The sequence below is a fragment of the Nylanderia fulva genome, unplaced genomic scaffold, assembly GCF_048542155.1.
Source record: "Nylanderia fulva isolate GAGA-0341 unplaced genomic scaffold, ASM4854215v1 Scaffold11, whole genome shotgun sequence".
Taxonomy (NCBI): domain Eukaryota; kingdom Metazoa; phylum Arthropoda; class Insecta; order Hymenoptera; family Formicidae; genus Nylanderia; species Nylanderia fulva.
In genome coordinates, this window is record NW_028189302.1 from 5572692 (window position 1) to 5596730 (window position 24039).

General features: G+C 30.6%; 3 protein-coding genes across 6 annotated transcripts; 2 read left to right on the plus strand and 1 right to left on the minus strand.

The window, feature by feature from the left end:
* The first annotated feature begins 2510 nt into the window (after positions 1-2510).
* Positions 2511-9133, plus strand: LOC114943648 (cytosolic carboxypeptidase-like protein 5). Its single transcript, XM_029319302.2, has 10 exons — positions 2511-2852; positions 3112-3404; positions 3557-3895; positions 3982-4253; positions 4347-4500; positions 4652-4745; positions 4818-5121; positions 5212-5419; positions 5889-6050; positions 8204-9133. The coding sequence occupies exons 1-10, from the start codon at positions 2738-2740 to the stop codon at positions 8903-8905; spliced, it is 2643 nt and encodes an 880-aa protein (XP_029175135.1). The 5' UTR covers positions 2511-2737; the 3' UTR covers positions 8906-9133.
* A 998-nt stretch (positions 9134-10131) lies between these two features.
* bou (glycosylphosphatidylinositol anchored membrane protein boudin) lies at positions 10132-12832 on the plus strand. Of its 2 annotated transcripts, none has more exons than XM_029319317.2 (3): positions 10132-10324; positions 11397-11543; positions 12299-12832. In XM_029319317.2, the coding sequence occupies exons 1-3, from the start codon at positions 10261-10263 to the stop codon at positions 12514-12516; spliced, it is 429 nt and encodes a 142-aa protein (XP_029175150.1). In that variant the 5' UTR covers positions 10132-10260; the 3' UTR covers positions 12517-12832. The 2 variants fall into 2 exon arrangements, with proteins under 2 accessions (XP_029175150.1, XP_029175149.1); XM_029319316.2 differs by lacking the exon at positions 11397-11543 and adding an exon at positions 10705-10860 and having other exon boundaries at positions 10135-10324.
* Positions 12833-13070: 238 nt separating this feature from the next.
* LOC114943671 (coronin-2B) lies at positions 13071-23754 on the minus strand. Of its 3 annotated transcripts, none has more exons than XM_029319342.2 (10): positions 23097-23163; positions 21222-21506; positions 17936-18133; positions 17324-17440; positions 16905-17219; positions 16451-16675; positions 16179-16388; positions 15943-16060; positions 15489-15709; positions 13071-15408 (listed from the first exon to the last, which is right to left on the minus strand). In XM_029319342.2, exons 2-10 carry the CDS (start codon positions 21237-21239, stop codon positions 15214-15216), a joined length of 1617 nt encoding a protein of 538 aa, XP_029175175.1. In that variant the 5' UTR covers positions 21240-21506; positions 23097-23163; the 3' UTR covers positions 13071-15213. The 3 variants fall into 3 exon arrangements, with proteins under 3 accessions (XP_029175175.1, XP_029175176.1, XP_029175174.1); XM_029319343.2 differs by lacking the exon at positions 23097-23163 and adding an exon at positions 22159-22448; XM_029319341.2 differs by lacking the exon at positions 21222-21506 and having other exon boundaries at positions 23097-23754.
* Positions 23755-24039: the final 285 nt, after the last annotated feature.

The following is a 24039-nucleotide window of genomic DNA, read 5'->3' on the forward strand; positions in this document are numbered from 1 at the left end:
AGTTATAAGAGTGATGTGCAAATATATTCAGAGAATTGAGTAAATCTTTGGAAACTAACGTAGTTAGAGTTAAAAGTCTAACATAACATTCTGAGAAGTACTGGTAATAGTTTACTAGAAGTGAAAATCTTACAAATTTACGGGTAAAAAGATACATATGGCAAATATTGAAATGTAAAATGATGACCTTTTTAATTTTCCAAAAAAGTCCAATTAAGATGCCATTTAGTAATTTCATTGGCCAGAGTCACCGGAAACACCACTAGTTGTTTGAACGGTTTTCGTTTTTTATGAATTCGCGAGGTCAGATGGCCATACATTACTCCCTATATGTGTTAATTAATCCAATGCTCAACCAGAGGTGCAAGGTCATTATCGATGGACACTAGGAGCTAAATCTAATGTTTAACTAAATCCTCGAAGTAATCACAATTATAAACCCGCGACGACAAGTTATAGGTAATACTTTTTTTCTGATTAAAATGTTTACTTTTATGATATCAAATGCAAGTCTAATTTTACTATTTTTTTTTTTTAGATAAATTCACATTTTTATCAAGTCAGTGATTAATTGACGATTGTCAGATATAAATTAATATGTACGCATACGTGTTTATAATCGAACTTCAATAGCATACGTCTTACGCGGAACAACTACATATTCTTAAAAGTATGATCAAAACATTTTATTTGCCTTTTAATTATAATTTCATTTTATTGCAAATGAGTGTTGAAATTCTTAAAAGTGAATGCAATCTTTTATATTAATTCTGCAGCATTATACTTTTAATTATTATTGTTCAATAGGTAAAATTTATGTCCCAGGTAAATAAATTTAGCTCATAACTAATATGAAACGTTATAACATGAAATATTTTGGTACAATATTATTGTAGATATTTACTTGTATTTACAGATCTCAATGTATCTAAGTTATTTCTAATTAGTTTTGTTGTACACAGATAAAGAACGGATTATTAAAATGGCAAAAACGCGAACGAACGAGTGCAAATAATTATACAAGTGTTGGTACAGGCAGGTATCTAAGTCGGTATAATTACTGTATTATACATATCTGCAGTCATGTTCAAAGAAGGGTATTATGTATAATCATTACTGATAGTTTTGTGATGCTATTACCTAATTGATTATCAAATACACTTTATTTCAATCGTATTTGCGAGAAATATATACATATGTAGGTATTCCATTAATTGATATTTGTTTATTTTTATTAGCGAATATTAATATACATGTTTTGACGTAGAACAAACGAGACTATTCAGAGAGGTTACGTTCTGTAAAATAACGACCTAATACTAGTTAACTTGTAATGCAATTATAATTCTGTCGTTTGAATACATAGACTAAATTTCGCGATCTGAAAATATATAAATTGTTCCCAAATAACTCCACAGTATTCGAACGTAATTGACTATTTTATCTTATGAATCATATTCACTATAAAGAGGTTGTATATTTTTAATAATTAATTAGATTATGCTTATAAAATAATTTAGTTAAAATTAACGTAAAAGTCATAAAAATTAATTCATGTTGAAAACGTTATTAAATTAAAATTAATATTAAATCAAAAGTTAATTATTTTAAAAACATATAATATTATATTATTTTATTTAATTTAGAAAAAATTAATTATTAAAAAACTAAAAATTAATTAAACGACTTAGACTTAGATGATAATAATAATGAAACATTTATTAAAAAATAATTATAATAGATCAGGTTAATATTTTATTTATTTATTTATTTATAACATCATAAAATTCTGTCCTTTCCGAAATACGCGAACGCTACGAAAAGATAAATCTCGTACATGCCGCCGGACGAGTTCATGAACATGAGACGCTCTTATCTTGGGAACGTATTAATAGTTACTGCATTGACCACTACTACGATATGGCGCTGAAATCAGTGAGAAATGCTGGTCTCTCCTTCATCCAGACCTTTGGCGATCTGTCTATTAATCTGTGACACAACGTACATAAATATTTATTCTGTTTCGACAGAAGATCGTCGAACATTTCTTCTTACATTTTTATATAAAAGAGAAGGTTGTATTTAATAATATGTAAATATAAAAGAGTCAAATTTAAAAAATATGTGATTTAATATCACAAGAAATTTTTAAGAAAATATATTTTGACAGATTAAAATTTGACAGATCAAAATTTGACAGATCAAAATTTGAAACGGTCAAAAACCTACTACGTAAAATTTATATAAATGTTTCCTATAGATTTTTTCTTATACGCGTAAAGACGATTTCAATTTTAATCGATCCACATACGAAAATATAACACGATCGATAAGCGATGCAAGCGCGTCATCGTCCTCCGCGAACATGCATTCAACTGCACTTATTTTAGTCCAGAGTATCGCCCGAAGATGAGCGAATCGGCTCGCAAACGTCAGCATCGCGCTTTACGCTGTTTGTTACTGCTTTGTGAGATATCTCTGTGATCGGTTATCCTATGTAGCGTAAATACATATATATATATATATATATATATATATCGTATGATTGCTTCCCCGCGAGAGCAGCCAGAGACGATTTTGTCCTTGCAGGAACGAGAGCGATGACGTTTAGCGAAGCAGAAGTCCCCCGCGTTCAGTGAAGACGAAGGAGAGGAAGATTATATATTTTGATTTATTGTCGCGATTAAACTGACAGGTGAATGAATTGTCCGATCTTGCGACAGACGTGAGACGCATCATGGCGTGCACCAGCGAAAACATTACTTGCGGTGGCTTTGTATTCTTTAACAATTTTGACTCGGCCAACCTGGCTAAAGTGGAACAAGTGAGAGTACCAGAAAACTCGGATAAAGGTAACGAAATTTATTCAATTTCACGTTTTAGCGATCCAAATTGATTTTAGATGCATATGTGTCAGTGTAAACGCATTGACATGAATAAAAACAAATATATTGTTAAAGCTGGAGAACGTTTTTTTTGTTTTTATATAAGATTAATTGAATAAGAAGATTGATTTCTCTTACTGTGATATGAATTCAATTGCATTAGAATTAAATGTATGACACTGCAGATGTACTTCTTATGTAATGACATAATAACTACTATTTTTAGATGTTTACGAAATTGAAACCAAATTGACCAATAACTCGAATTCCAAGGAGATGCCGGATTATGAATTTAACTTGTGGACGAAGCACGATTGTCATGGCACACAATTTCAAAATAGCAATAGAACTTGGTTTTATTTCGGAGTCAGATCCAATTGTCCTAGTGTCTCGGTTAGGTTCAACATAGTTAATTTAAATAAACAGGTCAAGATGTTTAGTCAAGGAATGTGTCCGGTCTTTAAAATTGTACCAGGACATTTACACTGGGAGCGGATTCGTGAAAAACCTACCTACACTGTATGTAATAGTAATATATATATATATATGAATATATGTATATATATACACATACAATTATAGAAATGCACATACCTGAAAATATAGAAAGATTATAAATGGATATAATTATTTAGTACATAGTTATATATAATATATTTATAACATTGCAGCTTGATCAGAGAGGAAGTGACTTTACTTTATCATTCCTCTACTATACTCCAGAAAATTCAAAAGCAATTACTTACTTTGCTTTTACCTACCCATTCTCGTATACAGATTTACAAAATTATTTGAGAAGGATTGATGCAAGAATGAGTAAAAGGAGTGTAATGTGCACAGATGATATCTATTATCATAGAGAATGTGCAATAAAATCTTTGGAAGATCGTAGATTAGATGTATTAACAATAAGTTCTTATCATAACATATCGATGGAGAGAGAAGATAGACTGATTAATATGTTTCCTGAGAGAAGTGAGGAAAGGCCTTACAAATTTCGGGATAAAAAGGTATACATTATTGGCATTATATTTATTAAATGTAAAATGTATTCTTATATTTTCAAAAAGAGATATATTTATGTATGCACATTTAGGTAATTTTTATTAGCGCCAGAGTCCACCCAGGTGAAACACCATCTAGCTTTGTTCTGAACGGTTTTCTCAATTTTTTATTGAATCGCGAGGATCAGATTGCCATACATTTACGTCGCCTATATGTGTTCAAATTAATACCAATGCTCAATCCAGATGGTGTTGCTAAAGGTCATTATCGCATGGACACTAAGGGAGTAAATCTGAATAGGGTTTATCTAAATCCTTCCGAAGTAGATCACCCGACGATATATGCTGCGAGAAATTTAATAAGGTAAATACTTGTATCTTTCTGATTAAATTATTTTGACGTTTTATGATATACAAAATATGCAGTCAAATTTTTACATATTTTTTCTTTTTTTAGATATTATCACAATTTTTATCAAGTACCAAGTGAATTAATTGACGATTTGTCAGATATAAATTTAGAAATTGTAGACAGCAATTTAAGTGTTATAAATTCGACTACTTCAATAGCAAACGCTGTACGCGACACAACTACAAGATTGTTGCAACAAGTATGATCAAAACTCTTATTAAATGCCTTTTAAAGTAATATTTCTTTATATTGCAAATGAGATTGTGTGGAAAATTTTAAAAAGTGAATGCAATACATTTTATATTACATCTCTGCAGCATTATACTTTTAGGATTATTATTGTTCAATAGGTAACATTTATGTCCCTGGATGAGAATAGATGTGCTCTGGAAGCTAATGAGAAACGTTTATTAACATTGGAAAATTTGGATAATGCAGTTATTGGTAATGATATTTACTTTGTATGACGAATCTCAATGTATCTAGTTATTTCTAATTAGTTTGTCGTGTACACAGATGAAAGAGATGGATTATCTAAAGAAAATGGCAAAAATGAAGTCGCAGAGGACAGAACGAGTGACAAAGTAACTTATACAGCTGTTGGTACAGGCGAGGTATCGAAGTCGGATAATTCTGGACTGTACTTATACATCGATCTGCATGGTCATGCTTCAAAGAAGGGCGTATTTATGTATGGAAATCACTTTACTGATCCAGAGGATACTATTGCATGTATGCTATTACCTAAATTGATGTCCATCAACAATCCACACTTTCATTTCACATCGTGCAATTTTGCAGAGAGAAATATGTACATTATGTGAGTGTGCCTTATTGCCATTAGAATTGATATTATGTGCCTCTATCCCTTTTATATTAGCGAAATATTAAATATACATGGTTTGCGTAGAGACAAACGAGACGGTATGTCGAGAGAAGGTTCGGGACGTGTAGCAGTGTACAAGATGACTGACCTAATACGTAGTTACACTCTGGAATGCAATTATAATTCTGGTCGTTTGGTGAATACAATACCGACTAGAATTCGCGATGGCGTGAACAAAACTATGAATCACATATTTGTTCCCCCGAAATATACTCCAGCAGTATTCGAAGCGGTAATTCTATCTTATTTTTATCTTATTTAATCATATTCACATAATAAAAAGCAGGATTGAGTAATTATTTTTTTTAATTAAATTAAATTAGAGTTAATGGCTTATAAAATTAATTTAGTTAAAATTAATCACGTTAAAAGTTGCATAAATAAAAAATTAATTCATGTCAGTTAAAAGTTGAGTTAAAATTAAATTAAATTAAATCAAAAGTTAATTTTTTAAAAACATTAATATTTATATTAATTTTATTTAATTTAAGAAAAAAAATTAATAAGTTTAAATTTAAAAATAATTAGTTTAAATTAAAAATTAATTTATTTTATTAATTATTTTAAATTAAACTAAGCTAAAAGTTATTAACTTCTTCACTTTTTTATTTAATTTGCAACTAATTAACTAGTTACTACCTTACCTTGATAATAAACATAATAATTCACATAATAATATCCTAAAATGTTAATGTACACAGGTTGGAGCAGCGTTAGGTCCATCTATTCTTGATCTCACTGGAAACAATCCCAACAGCCGATTACCAAACAGTCAATATCGTTCTCTAAGAGGAGTAAAATCTCATTTGAAATTAACATATGTGAACAATCTGTCCTCACCGCCCAACAGATCGATGCGTAAGGTAAATTTTGATGTAAATAGCGGGAGTGATGTTTGCGGTGCTGACATAAGGCAGTGTATAGTATCATAATCACTTATTCTGTTCAGCGACTAACTTGGTATGCTGTTTAGCATTATGCTACAACACATTAGTGCCTGATTGAATGTAAATTTATTTGTGTATAACTAAGAAAGTGGGAGAGAGATTTTGTGATTTTTGAGATCTTGATAAATCGCGAATTTTTATGCAAATATTTTGAATTATATTTAAATATGTACTAAAATTTATACAAAAACGATTTAGTATTTTATATATTATATCATTGAGCTATTATTTTTGGATAATAATATATTACATGCATATATATATATATATTTATTATGTTATTTGTATGAGAAAAATACATATTGTAAAGTTTCTTATTTTTATATTATTCTTCTCAATCAGAGTCTTCCACAACTTCGATTTATATAGAAAAGACAATAATGTCTCATACTTTTTTAGATTTTACGCATTAAAAGTTTGTATTTCTATTAATTTTAAACAAAATGTAAAACTAAATATTTACATATATGTATATAATATTCGAATTATGCGAATGAAATGTTTTTATACTTTTACTATATTAATTAATGCTGATTTGGTTGATATTTATAGCTAGTATATATATTGCACAAATTAGTTTTTTTTTAATTAAAATTTCAAAATTAAGTTAATAGTCTAGAGAAATGCAGGTGAGACGAATAAGTAATACTTTGCACTGGTGATTTATTTTACATTGTGACTAATTCAGCTCAGAAATCATACACGCTTTAATGCTTCAGTGACCACCATTTGACATTAATATTTATTGTAAATAATCAATTTTTATGCACTATACATTTTTTCATGCCGATAATATACACAAGTGCACTTATAGTCACGTCATTTAATTCATGCAGTGTTAAAACGAAGCAAGATGAATCTATGTGAGTTGTTATGAATAAAACGTGTTAATACTACACACATGCATACATGTATGTAATTAATTATATCTATTTCTTTAGCGAAGGGCACAACGTGGAGATATAAATGGTTGAACCATTATATCTCTGGATGACGGAATTGTTGGGATATGGCTGCTTGTTAATCAAAATTTAACTATATTAATTATTTTAACAACATATAGAAAAATATATATATATATATACACATATAATAATATAAACATATATAAATTTATTATTTATATTGAGATTATTATAAAATAAATGAAAGAATACTTAATACATATTTTATCGATTAAATAAATATTCACAAAGTCAGGTACATTAAATCTTGATCTGGACAATAAGCTTGAACATTATTTGCTTGGAAATCATTCCGTAACTCAAGATTCCGATTCGTATTATGTGTATGCATCCATGTATAACTTCATAATGTTGTATTAGATACGCGGGCTTACATATCCAATTGTGTTAATAAATGTTACAGTTTTAGCGATCATTTATTTATCTTATTTTCATTTGATTCCTGCAAATCCTGACCAAAGAATATCCTGATGAGTGTGAGATAACTTTTGGCATGAATTGTGCATTATATTCGCAAGCAAAAATCTTGACAAATAATATCAAATATAATAATATTATACATAAAAAATTAATATTGCATTTAAAACTGCTGCTTCCAAGTTTCAAATGCCAAAATGAAATATGTGAATAATAATGATGCACACATTTGAAAAAAAATAGCACTGTTTAGCATGCACAACGAATGTTTTTTGCTGAACAACAATTTCATAGAAATATATAATTTAAGAGTCTGTTTTGTAATAAAATACATATTTTTTATTACGAATTTTTTGTTGCAATCTGTTTTACTACTTCTGCTTATTATAATAATTTTCTCTAAAATTTTTACATATCGTACATACATGTAGATGTGCGCTTCGTCTTTTTTCAAAGTGTATGATATGTGCCATATTCCGTTCGCTCTTGTTATGCATGGTAAGTCATTATTTGCATAATTAAACAATTGATAATGCAAAATCAATCTCTCTCTCACATACATTTACTTTTTATGTTATTATCATACGTGAATCATATTTATACGTGATGATATTTATGTGATTTACATATGAAGCGTATCACCTCTCTCAGACATAATTTATATACATATGCATAATTTATTTACAGGATAATGAGACTGTCGTCGCGCAGGATACCTGCATCCTGAAAGAATTGGAGACAAAATTAAACGACGCGGTGACTGGAGCGAAAAATGCCATTAAAAATGAAAGTAACTTGGTGAAGAAATGTATTCTACGCCGTGGTGCCTCTCTTTATGCAGCGGTGAAAAGAATTAAGAACAATAAGAAGCCTCGGCAAACGCTTGCTCGACGTGCTTTAAAGACTCATTGCTCCAATAATGTGGAAAACAGTGCGATAATCTGTGCTGTGAAATCCGAAGTGGAAGCGAAGAGCTTCCTGAAGACGGTCGATCACTATCGATCGGGTAAATCTAATGTAAGCTCGGTGATGGGTGACAATCTCGAGCCTCATTTAAGTAAGAGATCGACGAATAATTCGACGAGGATATCTTCCGAAGAAACAGCAGCAATAAGACACGGTGCGAAAAGATTGAAGATTTCGTCCACCAGGACACTCAAGGCTCTCCCTGAGATCAGAGAATCATCCAACGTCGTGGAGGAAACCAGCACGAAGATGTCCTCGAAGATGATACGTGCTCACGAAAAACAGAATGCTAAAGGAACCCATGATAGGACCAAACTTGGTGGACACATTAAACCGGATAAGTCCTTTAGACTGAAAGAAACAAATAAGACTGCTGTTAAGGAGAGCTCTGTATTTGAAGAAAAGCATGAAGCAAAATCCTAAATAATTAGCTTCAATATAAAAATTATAAAAAAGTTATTTATTAATTTATTTTGTCGTTATTTTTTCTGAGAATCTTTTCAGAAACATATATTTCGCATATTGTAATATACATAGGACGTGTTATTGTGATGTAATATTAACAAAAATATTTCCTTATAAAAGAAATCTAATAAAAGGTATATATATAAGTAAATTTTTTATACATCCCTAATATGCAAAATGTACATTACAGTTAAATTTCTGCTTTATATTATATACTTAAAAAATAATACAAATATGATATAAATATTGTATAGTATTTCTAATGTTTCTTTTTCACAAAATGATATATTTATTTGTCTTTTTAATTAAAAGGCAATAAAACTGTGAAATTGCTTATATAAATGTATATACCATGTTACATATATTAGATACATAAAATATTATTCAATTTAATCATATATAACGATATTTATTATTTATATACTGAGTGTTTCTATTTTCTAATTTTTCATACGATTATCTTCAAAACTAGTATACTTATCCCAAAAATTGTCATAAATTAAAATTCATAATTTGAAGAAGCATAGCTATATATACTATCTTTTTCATATTTAAAAATTGATTTTTTTTATGTAAACGTTTATTTATTTGAACTTTTATATATCTTATATAAATTTCTCGAAGATAATTGTATATATATGTAGAAGAATAACACTTTGTATAATAAAGCTCTATTATATCAATATTCTATTTGAATATAAAAAATGTGCTTTTCTATATGTCTCCTTATACATATTGGATGTGACACAAAGTGACAAATAATCTATTATATAATTTAAATGATATCTCACACTTGGTACGAGAATAGAGATATTAAAAAATAATAAAAATATTAATTATATATATATATATATATATATATATATATAATTGATATTTTTATTATTTTTTAATATCTCTATTCTCGTACCAAGTGTGAGATATCATTCAAATTATATATATATATATATATATATATATATATATATATATATATATATATATATTCAATTTTTATTGCAAATTATATCTGCAAATAAATATAGAATTATGTGATACGTCAGTATATGTTCTGAACATATTTATAGCAGTATAAAACAGTTTAAAAGTTTCCTATATAAATTTGTATTATATAATATATCACATTTCAAATTTGAAAGAGTATCCCGCCTCGAATAGGCGGGAAACGGGTGTGTGCGTCTACGTCACGCTGTGACGTCACATCTAGCTGTCGAGATCGATGCGAACAGGTGGACGCACACGTTGGGTGCGTCGAGTCGCGAAACCGGAGATTGGGACGCAGAAGGATCCGCGGGAGGCTGTGATCTTTTGAAATGGCCACCGCAGCTTATTGCATCAGCACGTTTTTGCTGATACTCGCGTTGCTGACGAAGACAGGTGAGGTCGACGCACGATTGCATCGTTTACAAGCCCATTGTCATCGCCCTCCTGGGCGGGGCATAATTAACCTTTCTCACTTTTCATTCTCTTTATGTGTATCAGCGGGAAACTGTGAACGAGCTCTTCTTCAGGAGAAAGAATTTTTATTTTGACAGAAACATATATCGAGAAATAAAATATCATGATGTTTATCAGTTTTGTCAGAAAAACAATTAGAGAGAAAGAGGGGAGAGAGAAAGAAATATACATTTACAATCATGGAATTCTTATAATTAATATTTGTGTCGTTCTCCATTCATTTCACATAATAAAATCATGCTGGATCCATTTCTTGATAAATATTTCATCACATTTTGATAAATAATATTTTTATCCAGGATACAGCATCCGATGCTACCAATGTAAAAGCATCAGCAGTGAGAATCCTTTTCAGTGCAATGAATTTCTAACAAGCGACATGGACATGGAGCCGAAATCCTGTGATGACGTTTACGGAGCACAATATTGCATTAAGCATGTAGGCCGTTTCGAGGGTAAACAGTGCAGCGAAGACATTTCACACAATCTTCTTGCCTTGGGAATCTAACAGTGGCAGTGCAGGGAAAATTGATGAATGAAATCATGCAGATCAAGAGCATGTCAGCGATTAAACTGAATTGAATTCCTTTCAGATTTTTTCGCTGTTCCAGAATAACAATGCTTATGCTTATACATGTGCAAGATTCTGGAATGCATCCACAAATGAAGTAAATCGCCTATGAGCGATTTTTTAAACACATGTACTTATCATTTATTTTGTAATGATAAGACCCTTTCATAAATTGCGTTCTAATAATCCAGCACATGTAAAAAATGCTTTTATACTAACCATTTTTCATTATCAATCATCATAACACAGGTCATCCTTTGTGTAGGGGCATACAACTAAGAGGAAGAACTATCTTGCAACTAATATTTTTTATATGTAATATATATTTTCTATAATTCTATAAAATAGTGTTGTATAGCATCAACATAATAACATAGTCATGTAATTGAAATTTAATCATTGCTTTCTCAATTAATCAAGCAATTGCCTTGGATTGCTACCAATGCGCATCAGAGAATGAATGGAAATGCATGGACAGTGGATTGGTTGAAAGTGCCTTGGTGCCAGCAAATTGTAGTCATGTTTATGACGCACGTTTTTGCGTCAAATCAATCGGCCGTTTCGGAGGTTCTTATATCATGTTTAAGCATTCTTTGTCGTCAAGTGTGTGCACGAGTGATCCATAAGCATATTCGATTATTTTTTTGAAGCAAACATTTTTGCGAATTTTAATTATCTTACAATATTTAATTTTAGTTCAAGAAATTCCACAATTAAAATGTACTAACGAAGAAGTTTACGGAATTTACAATCTTTAAAAAAATATATTCTCTCAAGTATTTTTTTTGCATAAAGTTTTTCCTCTGAAAAACAATCAATATGTGATAATTATTTTACTATGCATTTTGTTTTTGAATATTTTTCACGAATTGTTGAAAGAATTCGATAATTAATAATTTTGTTTAAAAAATACATGAATTATTGTACAAAATATGTGTAAGGGATATATAATCTTTCGATTTTTTGCATGGCTATCACTTGCTTTGTAAATACAAATTCACTTATCCATTCAAACTTCACTTTTTTCATCACATTAATTATAACATGTGTATCTCTTTCTTTATAATAAAAATTACTTAATATACTCATATCAATTAGACAATAAGAGCAGTAGAATTTTTATTAATTAACACAAATATTCAAAAACTAGTAAAGCTTATTCTCTTATTCAGATAGTAAAGTAGTTGGTTCCCTTGCTTTAAAGCATGATAATTTGTATATCTGAAGAAATTTGTCAAATCTCTATTAGAAAAAAAAATAATTGCACAATGTTAACACTTAAATTAATACACGTTATATTAATATTAAATTGTATAAAATAGGTGGCATCGGTACAAAGCGATTTTGTTCGGCTGTCGACTTGGGAAATTACTGCGATTACGTAAAACAACCGGGTGACAAATTGACCTATCGCACCTGCGTTTACACGTGTACCGGTGACGGATGCAATCCAGCAGCATCTTCTACGCCGAATGCAGTATATACGTGGATCATACCTCTGTCTTTATTGGTAGCTTGGAGAATGCTCTTTCACAGGTAGAAAATTCTTCAACATTTTGAGATCTCGATAACTATTCAAAAGTCTGACGAATTTGTTGTTCACTGTAATGATGAATCTCTCGTTTAAGATGCGAATATTCAAATGTTATTTCCGTAACATGTTTATATATGAAATTATTTTAAAACTAAAAAAAATTAAATTTTAATTTCAATTTTTATAGTACAAGTATTCTGACAAATAATTTTCTCAAGTTCGATAATGTCAGATAAAATGTTTTATAAGTTTTTATTTACACTTTTTAATGTATTTTTTATTACTTGATTAGAATTTAATATCTCAATTTTTAAGCCAATAGTTATACATTTGTATATTTTATATATTTAATATTTTATATATTATTAATATAATATTAATAATATATATTTAATAGATATTAAGCTAATGATATTAGTAAAGCAATACATATAATGAACTATATCCGTCCATTTAATTAATTTTTATAAATAAAAGATGCTAAAAGAAATATTGTGTAATTAACAATACATATCATATGTATATTATATTAATAATAACATTTTCTATATACACATTGATATGAGTAAATGTTCTTGTTTATTTCATGAAACTCTTGCTTGCCATATATCATACATATAACATTTTTTTCCAATGTTTTTATATATAAATTTATCAGACAATTATGCGCTGGTAATAAATTTCTGTAATATGCAAGACAAAGCTCTTTGGTATTTTTTTTGTATTTGGTATAAAGTTTTGTATGTTTAATTGGGTCTCCAACTATATGTATATTTATATGTCGATTAAATGTAAAATATATTTAGTTGACATATAAATATTACGTATAAACTATGATATTGCATTATAAGCAAATTTATAACTTGTAGCAAAAGTCACAAATCTTCTTGCATTGTATAATATATATCATGAACATGAATTATCTTTTTTATAAATATATCATGAAAATTGCTTTAAATATAAATGTCGAAAATATATACCTATATGCACTATACTTTGCATATATATTTTATATTTTGCCTGTAAAATGTACCGCCTAATACCATACATATAACTCTTTGCTCTTAATGATGAAGTTGATAATTATGCATATCTAGAAGAAAGTTTCAATGAAATGTTTGCATATATATTAAATCTACAATTATAAGTAAACAACTAGTGGAGAAAGACTAGGGAATGCTACGTCACATGTTGCTGTATCAGTAAGTTTCAACACTTACATTTTGCTACGTTCATACTAAGCGATTAACGAAATCATACACTCACTTGATCACAAGCGATATGTGAAGTATAGCATTCAGGTACTATATTTATCGATCCACAATAAAATTGCACACTGTATGAAAAATACATATATAAACGTATAAATCATTACATGATTTGATTATTGTTCTTAAGCAGAAATATATAATTCCTTACGGTTTTTGCAACCGTAAGATTAATGCTAGAAATATTCTAATACATTTGCTATCGATCGTTTTTTTAAGTTAGCTCGATTAAAATTAAACCCACATTGAGTGTATATAAATGCCGCTTTTCTTAAAAATATACATACGCAATTTCTATAATGGCATTGATTGTACATGATTTAATAATCTTGCTAATCGCGCGCACGCACGTGTTATTGTATATTTATTACTATATAAGAAGAAATTTCAAGATAAAATTTTTTCGAAATCATCGGAATTAAGTATTATCATTACGTAGGTTTAAAGATCTTATTGCCATCGACATCACGGCAGTGTAGACGGCAGTGAAAGATATATGCGATAGCAAAATGCTTAATATATTAATATGCTAGCCTACTTGTACGTAATACGACACAGCAGCATTATAAGAGCATTGATGCGTAATATGATAATCATCAGTAATAGATCGGCAACAAAATTAATCTTATTTCTCTTGTACAAATATAAATTTAAAATTCAAATAATAAGAATTTATAACATGATAACGTGTAAAGAAATACTGTTCTTTGCAAAATTAATTTCTATCTTCTAAAGATTGAGTAGTAATATATTAAATAATATATTAATTAAATAACCAATAAACATGAAATAGAAATAAAAAAAAGAAATAAACAACTGATTAACAGACTAGTACTAACAGATAATTTCTTTCCAATCTCAGAAAAAGTACAATGTGTCAAACCGAAATAATATGAAGTATATATGAATTATTTGTTTAAAGATATTGTGCTTTTCTTAATTTTTTAATCGCGTACAAATCTGTATGTAGATGTACACACAAATATATCCAACTTACGCATCCAGTTAGGTGTGAACAGGTACGATTTTCACGTAACAAATGCAACCTACTTTCTCTGATCTCTTATAGTCAAATATCAACACGCGACAAGTTTTACTCTACATAAAAATCGTAGACTATCGGAAAAGCCAGCCAAAATTATTCTGTGCGAATATATCTTTGTGTATATAAATATCATAGAGCTAAAGAGTCCCAAGCATGTTGGTAAAAATTTTTCAAAAGCTTAGGCTTTTCGTCTAAATTGTTAGCAATAGACAAATACTTTATAGAATTTAAGTATCGATCGCTAACAATAAATATATATAAATATATATATATATATATATATATATATATATATATATATATATATATATAGTTTAGCAGTAAAGCTGTGCGAGTCTTACTCAAAGCCAGTGTCGAAGCAAACTTGCTGTAGCCGTTAGAACTTAAGCTTTATTGGCGTTGTAATTTTCGTATTTGGTCCTCTAATTCTTTGACTCGCAGCTGACTATTAGCAAGCTGCCGTCGTACTAGCCTTAATTCGTCGGTTTGACGAGCAAATGCTAATCGAAGTTCCGCCTCATTGTTTGGAACGTCCACAGTCTCCATAACTTTATTGTCATTAAGTGGCGATGATATAATATTTTTCTGGAATAAAAAAAATTAATTAAATATAAAATTATTTTGTAATTATAAATCGATGGTATAAACATATCTTATATTCTTACCTGCACATTTCCAAATTTTTGCTGTAGCTGTTGAAACTTTGTGCTTTGATTGCTGGATGTTTTCTGACTTTTTTCCGACATGTCGTGTAATTCCACCGGTCTATAATCAGGTATTGTTTCAGTAGACAGAAACGCGAATTTCTTTTTATTATTCAGATCGGTAGTCGCAGGCAATTGCGGTGGTTTGTATATTCGTGGCTTGTGCGTCGAAATGCTTCCACCTGATAAGATACAGCACGATATTCATTAACATGATTGTTCGATAAATTTTTGTTGTTGCATACAAGAGGTTTTATTTTAAATTATACACACGAAAAACTATTGTTGTACGCTCAAAATCAGAAAATTTTTTTATCAAAAATATTTTTTTATTTTATCAATAGTTTAAAAATATTTGTGTGCGTTCTTTAAAATAGGATATCTTGTATCATCGTACTAACAAAAAATACGAGACCTGTTTTAAGAGAGATTAAGATTGGCGGACTATTCATGCCGCTGATCCAGTCTCTGGCCGACAGTGCGGGACACGTTCCAATTGTGTCAGGATATAGATCTTCTTGGAATTGATCACTCTGAAATATAATACATCTTTTAATCGAGAGAATTTTAAAATATATAATTCTCGAATTTTAATTATATTTTATATTTAGAGCTATATGAAAAGACATAATATTAAAAATGTGAACTTGCCTTTCGAGGTACTATCATCGAAATTGGCTCACACATTCCGCGAGTCGCGTGCAGCTTGTAAAATCTAAACACCTCGCACATAGCGGTATTGATTCCTCTTTTTGGCATTATTCCTAATCCTCTTTGAGGATTTCCAGATATGAATTGACTAAGGTAATGCATCCAAGGTGCCTCATTGACTACTTCGTAATATCGAATATTACCATCGCCCTATAAAAGAATAATAATGCAGTCTTAAATAGTTCGTGTTACATATTTTATATCTTTCTTACCTTTCCTGCTAAGAACACCATGTTGGTATCGTTATCATAAAATGGAAAAACCACCCCACTCGAAGAATCTATCGTTTCACACATCAATGGAACAGTTAGATCATGCTGGCTCCATATTGCATACTGTCGGTCCGAGTGTCTGCTAAATCCAGTAGTCAAGAGACGTCCAGAACTGCCGAGGAATACAACTTTGCTCGCTTTTGTACCGGCATGACACACCCCTTCCTATTCGATATATTCGATATAATTAATATTAAATATGTATTAATTTTATTCTGTGCAATATAAGAATATTTAATTTAAAGCTAAATATTATGTATTTGTTATATTATAATAGATTTTATTATACACACATATATAATATAATATATTATAATGAATTATATTATATTGTGTTAAAAAAAAGGAGATTCAGACTTTCTGTAGGATTTTGTCACACTCTGTGTTTACTTACCGAAACGACAATACCGGACCTCGGTTCAAAAACGCGCAATTTCTTATCCTTGCACGTGGTTGCTAACAAGCTGCCATCTCGATTTAAGGATATGCTGTAGATCACATCGGGATGTCTGTCGATGACACTCACTGCTTCACATCTGTTTACATCCCACACGATAACAAGATGGTCGAAACCGGCACTGAAGAGTACATTTTCCGCTACCGGATGCCATTCGATATAAGCGACGCGTCGTTTGTGCCCTTGCAATTCCACCAACCATTCAGTCAAGTTTCTCGACAACCCACCATCAGGTATATGCCACAATTTTATCTAGATAAAAACACAATATTGACGCATTGATTATTTTGTACTCTCGGTCTATCTTGCGTAAATTTTTCTCTTATAGAGATGACAAAAGCAAAATGTTTTCTTACAGTGCAATCATCGGAACAGGATGCAATGATGTTGTCGTTAAATGGATTCCATTTGATGTCCAAAACGGGACCGGTATGTCCAGTTACTCGACTGGCATTGAAGTCGAGTCGTCCGGTCTGTAACGTTAGAGGTAATAAAACATTATTATAATAATATTAATAAATATGCGAGATGAAATTTATGTTTTTATTAAATAGCCATTATATTTAAGATATATATTCAAGATATATGACACATCGTTTTACTATTTAATCCACATAATTCAGTCATTTTTATTATATACATAATAGAAATCAGGGAATTACAATTATATACAAACAGAAATTCGAAAATTTTTATTATGTTCATAATTTTAATTCCTCGAATTTATATTATTCATATAATTTTAATTGACGAATTTCTATTATATACATTATTTTAATTCCTGAATTGTATAGCATATAATTTATATATATGTACTAGTATGTATTTATATTTATATGTACTAGTACTTTTTATCGATACTGATGTCTGGGAAAATTATTTGTACTTTGATTACAGTCGTCATGATGCAAGCTTTTCCCCAAGTAGGGCAAGAATCAATAAATCGATAAGACACAGAGATAACTTACACGATCCAACGATAAAACCAGGAATGCTCCGCCACCCGCAACTTCCGTCACGACGGCCAGAAACTTGGGATTTACGGCGCAGAATTGCGAATCGTGGGCGTTCTTCGTGATCTTGATGTTGTCGTAACATTTTTCCCTTTTGGCCGGCACACCGTAAACGTGCCGAAATTTGCTGCTTCGAACACCGCGAAACCACGACTGCAAATAAATTATTATAAATCCATTTTTATCTCATGTATTTCTTCTACGTTAATTTCGCAAATTTGATATATGCTTCATGCAAATTAATTGTTGAAACAATGTCATGTAAATATGTCACTACGAATATTAACAAAAATAATCATGAATATATATATATATATATATATATATATATATATATATATTGTATATATGTTAATTTTATGTGATTACATCTTTTCACCGCGATAAACTCGCATTTCTGAAATAGGATATAATATGCGCATATGATGATTTCGAAGAAACGTTCGAAGAAAAAAACATATATTTCGTGTATCATCTTTGGTAAAACTCTCTCTTGTTCAGAAACCGTGAAAAAGAAAGTTACTGCAATATCGTGAACGGAAATACTGATATCCTCTTATCAAGCTGACAATTATAGAATTTGTAACGAATGCTTCAGACAATAAAGTCGAGAATCGACAAGACGCAGTGAGGCATAAACAATGATCATGAAGACAAAATATAATGTAAAGTTAGATTCTATTTAATATTACAATGTTCGTATTGTATAAAATTACGTGATAATCAATATAATATAATATATATTTAGTATTTATATATTATAATTTATATTAATTATATATATACCATATATATATATATATATTACATTTTTCAAAAAATACTCTGAAAAATAAGATATTCGTCGAGTGTCGTTTATTTTTTTTGTTTCAGTTTTTCCTTTTGAAACAAAAATCTCATTTTTAGTCACGTTTTTCGTTTTTTAATTGTTCCGCTTGTTTTTAATTGCCTCATTGCATATGCACGTGGAGAAACAGCAAAGTCGCATGTGAAATTTTCTGTGAATCTGCGAGTCGACGTATTTATACTGACGCAGTGTAGCGCGGCGAGATAGATCGAATTATGCGACTTTTTCTCATAAAAATAAAAAAAAGTGAATTAAACGGATCACGAAAACTGTAAGAATTTACTGCGAAGAGGACGAACTCTCTCAGTAAATTGCATCGATCGATTCATCTTTCATCTATGTACGAGCTATCTTTGATTAATTTGATGTCGAAGAGATGCAAAAGCTACTTGTGAAATTAAATGAAGAATCTCTGAAGTCTCTGATCCTTGATCAATTGCAGTCGCTTGTAAATTGGATGCTCTTATGAAAATTAACTCTTAAGCGAATTGATCAAAGAGATTGTAGATAAAAGATGAGTCTCTCTCCGAACATCCTGTATATTAGTAATAAGTATGCAAAGTACCGTAGTCAGGATCAATAATGGCTACATTATGTAATGAGTTGTTGTCAACTCTTTTACTGCGCAGATAATGCAACGAAGACGTGTTCGATACTTTCTACCCTTGCTTAGTCTACTTGAATCATTTGCTACAAAGGATTTGTGCGAAATGCTCATACACATACATGCACACATTAGTTACAAAAGATGTATTGATTTTAACAAAAATGCTGTATTGATTTTTAATATTCTCTATATTCTATATATATATATATAAATAGAATTAAAAAATAAAAAACAAAATTTATTTACCATGCTTAAGTATAATCTTGGCTAAGGATATAACACGATAATTAGATGCAAATAAAAAATTAGAAACATAAAATAACGAAATTATCCATAATTTTAAAAAATGCACGGCAAATTCATTTACAATTATATCAATTTACTCATTATTTTAATATAAAAATTGTAATTTTTAATTTGCACATACTATTGTAAATTGATTCTCATGTATTAAAGATATTTTGTATTTTTTCTTTAAATTACTTTACGTCTTAGCACATTATTGTATATATTTTTGTACAAAAGCTTCATTATATTCGTAGCAACAACCTTCTTTAATCTTTTTAAATCGTTATTTCAAAATTACATTATCATTACCTGTAATGATAGGTTCTCATTATCACATAATTCTAAAAAGTATCTCTATATATAACCGCATATACACGTCACGGTACATGCTTGCGTTTGAATAACAAGCAATTGAAGCAAATGCATCACTTCACAACAGTAATGGCAGAAATGTAACTTGCTTATTTGTAATAAAAAACCATTGGAATGCAAATATAATTGCCATGATTACACGTACAGTACAAGATGTAATTACTTACGGTAGCGTATATTTTTATTTTGGCGATTCTAATCTTCATTATTATTGTGTATATATCTCTATATAAAATGTAAATTATACGTAGGATATTGCGCTTCTAAACAAAAATTATTCTCTACACGTGCGTAATCGTTTAAATATTCATTCAATCGTGTATGATTCTTCGGATATTTATTCTGTGCAATAAAAAAAAAAGAGGAAAGGATCATCTCGGTAAAGAATTATATTCGCTGCAGGATATTATGGCAAACAAGAAGTAGAGGATGAAAAGAGAAAATCTTAAGATTATAGATAGAGATGCTTCCGGTTCCCACGTGCCCATCTGTCAAACCATCGTGTTTTTACGTCACTTGCTGTCTCTATATATCACAGAGCTTATATACACTGGAACGAATTAAGTTCATAATTTGTAAAAAAAAAATAATATCGGAAAAGCTCTGTACATTATTAAAAATCCTTTAAATCTCTGTAATTTTAAAAAATTGATCGTATTCAAATAACGAGCTTGATTCGTTCCAGATCTAAATGATTTTCCTCGGCATTAAAAAAAAATTGTTAGCTTAACTAAATCTTTCAACTAAATATTAGTTTGTTAATTGAACACATAAAAATATTTAAATTAAATGTAACACGTTAAATCTAACAAAACGTATATATTTGACTTAAAATACGTTCAATTTATATCCCATATAAATAAAATTAAGATAAAAAATTACGATAATTAGATGCAAATAAAAAATTAGAAACATAAATTAACGAAATTATCTACGACTTAAAAAACAAATAAATTTATTAAATAATGTATGAAGACTTATATCATTAAATTTATTCATTATTTTAATATATAAAAATTGTAACTTAGTAATTTAAAATAGTAATTTAGTCGAAAGGTTTAGTCGAGTTATTAAATTTTCTTTTCAGCGCGATTTCGCGATTTTCGCGTACGGACGAGGCTACTCACCTGCTTATTGTTGGTCATGTCTGACGTTAATCGGGAACTGGAGACAGCCGGTGCTCGACACGTGCTTGGTGAGACGATCGTCGCCAGTGCACAACGGGGACACGGTAATCGACAAGCCGGGACCCATGCATGTGCAGGTGGTTGGAGAAGTAGATAAAGAGAGAGAGAGAGAAAGGGAAAAAGGAAGGGAGGAAGGAAGAGCAAGAGAAAAAAAGAGAAAAAGAGACGAGAGATGTGGATAATATTGCAACCAACTACACAAGTCGTTCTCTCACGTCGCGCTTACTAAAAGAAACAAAGGGAAATGAGACACGCGTCTAATTAGCAACCCATAAAATCATATATAAAGTGGCGTGGCTGTATACATATAGGATAAAGGTCCCTTTCATGATTTACGCGTCATGCGCGCGCTATGTATACACAGGGTGTCTAAAAAGTCACCGGATGTCCGTCTAATGACCGATCGATTTTCTGATCGAGTGTTGGAGTATCGATAATTTCAAAAATTGCAAGAAATTTTTTTAAACCAAATTTCGAGTAAAAGAATTAACCGCGATAAAAGTTAATTCTTGTCGACTTTTTCCTGAAAAAAATCTGTCATTAAAAGGACACATTGTATAATGTAGACTCCATTACGGACTGTACATTACACAGTTCCGGATTAAAAAAAATGAAACACGACAGTGTCATCAGTTTCTACCATGAAGCATGTCAACACCGAGGAATCGATCATTTTCGTTTGACTCATCAATAAATTATTATCCATCGTACGTGCGTTTCACCTGATTTTATCGCCCAAAGGGATTACGAAATTAACCGCACGAGAGAATATATTTGCATGAATATGTATTATATGTGCATATATTGATTGCGTTTGGATTCCGAAACTGATGACTCGTAACTTTAAATTTTAAATCATTCATATCCTGATACATACATACAAATGCGCCATGCTGCTAACTTTTCGTTCGCTCGACACTTAATTATATCGCGATTGAATAACGAAGGGATTACGAGATCGAGAAAGATTGACATGCGCTCGCGCAGAGGATCGAGAAATACGTAACGAGAGTTTCAAACGTTTCAATCGCGCCAGCTGTTCAGTTTCTACTGACGAGCGAATTGTCTAGCGCTCGTATAAAGTGCTCCGATGCTTCCTGTCACTTGTCTGTCATCGCGTCAAATCATTAGCATTTTTTTCTCAAACTAAATACATTTATTATTCTTCGAGAAAATATATATATATATAAATTATCATCGATAAAATTATTTTAATTCGACATTATTTAATTAAGCTTTGTGTTTTTAAATAAAATTTAAATATATCATATTAAATATAAAATTAGATTATAAAAATATTATATTAAAATTATATTATAAATATATGTATATTATAAATATAAAAAATTCAAATAAAAATACGTTAAAAAAATTTATATAAATTTCTCTATAATTATTTAGCATTGCTCTAGTTTATGTATCTCTCTTATATTAAAAGCGCGATAAAAAATCATGAAAACATCCTGTCATTCATTTCTCTCATTCTTTTTATCATCTCTTATCCTATGCAAAGTCCATATCAAACTTTCGCATGCACTTCAAACGTCAAACAACAACGAAACACAGACGGTGTATTTAAAAAATATATTTGTTTACATACTAATTAATAAATACCATAGCAAATAAAAATATCTTCATATGTGAAATCGCCATTATTATCAATGCGAAGCAATTTACAAATTTACAATTAATCTACTATAGTATAACAATCCGTGCGTGCAAAAAAAAAATAATTTTCTTCTTAAAAAAAAAAACTACGCTAGAAGCGCAAATATCGTAAAGCGTAAAATTCGCAAGGAAATAAAAATGACTCACTTTGCCGCTGGGCTTGTAACAGGCCCTGGCGTCTACCATGTTGTTCATGATCCCGTGCTGTTCTTCGGCGTCGAAGCCCAATTTCTCCGCGAATTCCTCCCTCGTGCGTATCATCTCCCGGTGGACGACGTTGTATCCCATAGACACCTCGCGCGAAACTCTTTTTCTGCCCCCTTTCCCGAGGAAAAACGACGCTTGTATACCTCCTGAGGGAAGTCGGCGTTTACGATCACTCGCTCGAACGAGATGACGCCTCGTCGTCGCTCTTCACCGGCATTTCCTGTCAAAATCGCGAAACAGATCGCGGAAAACCCGCAAATCGCTCACGAGCCGAACACGTGTCCGAGAACTTGTAATCTCGATCGGAAGCCTTCGTTGATCGTAAACTCGTTCGTACTTCTTTCACGTATATATTATAAACACGCTTGTCATACACACACGCACACACACACATACACGCGCGCGCTATCGACCTGACATTCCGCGCGTAAACATTGACGCCGAGTGACACGAGCCGCAAAACGCGATCAAACAATGATCGCCCGTGCAGTTTTGACAGTCACGAGGTGCGTGGAACACCTAGAAAGGCGGACGAGTTCGTCGCGGTCGAGCCGGCTTCTGATTGGCTGCTGGCGCGCGATCCTAGAAATTCCCTAGCCAAAAGCCAATCAGTTTCGGGCGACGTGTAAAATCGTCCAAAAATCGATATCTTTTTATTGCACCATGGAACCGTGAAAAGTGAAAAATTTCCAGCAATCACGCATTGATTTTAAAATGAAATCGATGTGTGATTGGAAGAAATTTTTCACTTTTCACATTTTCACTTTAGAAAAAATTACACAATCGATCCCCTGATTGGCTATTAATGTACAGGCAGAGAGAAACCTGAGAGCGGCCATTTATCGTGCTTTTTACCGAGCTTCACGTAGTTTATGTCCACTTT

Coding starts and splice junctions, on each gene's coding strand:
- LOC114943671 (XM_029319341.2), bottom strand. CDS start 23,237: ATGGGATACAACGTCGTCCACCGGGAGATGATACGCACGAGGGAGGAA. Junction 17,220..17,323: donor CCTGTTCCGATGATTGCACT/GTAAGAAAACAT, acceptor GTTTTTATCTAG/ATAAAATTGTGGCATATACC. Junction 16,061..16,178: donor CGATGATAGTACCTCGAAAG/GCAAGTTCACAT, acceptor ATTATATTTCAG/AGTGATCAATTCCAAGAAGA.
- LOC114943648 (XM_029319302.2), top strand. CDS start 2,738: ATGGCGTGCACCAGCGAAAACATTACTTGCGGTGGCTTTGTATTCTTT. Junction 3,405..3,556: donor GTGAAAAACCTACCTACACT/GTATGTAATAGT, acceptor ATAACATTGCAG/CTTGATCAGAGAGGAAGTGA. Junction 5,122..5,211: donor GAGAGAAATATGTACATTAT/GTGAGTGTGCCT, acceptor TGGTTTGCGTAG/AGACAAACGAGACGGTATGT.
- bou (XM_029319316.2), top strand. CDS start 10,261: ATGGCCACCGCAGCTTATTGCATCAGCACGTTTTTGCTGATACTCGCG. Junction 10,325..10,704: donor CGCGTTGCTGACGAAGACAG/GTGAGGTCGACG, acceptor ATTTTTATCCAG/GATACAGCATCCGATGCTAC. Junction 10,861..12,298: donor GCATGTAGGCCGTTTCGAGG/GTAAACAGTGCA, acceptor TGTATAAAATAG/GTGGCATCGGTACAAAGCGA.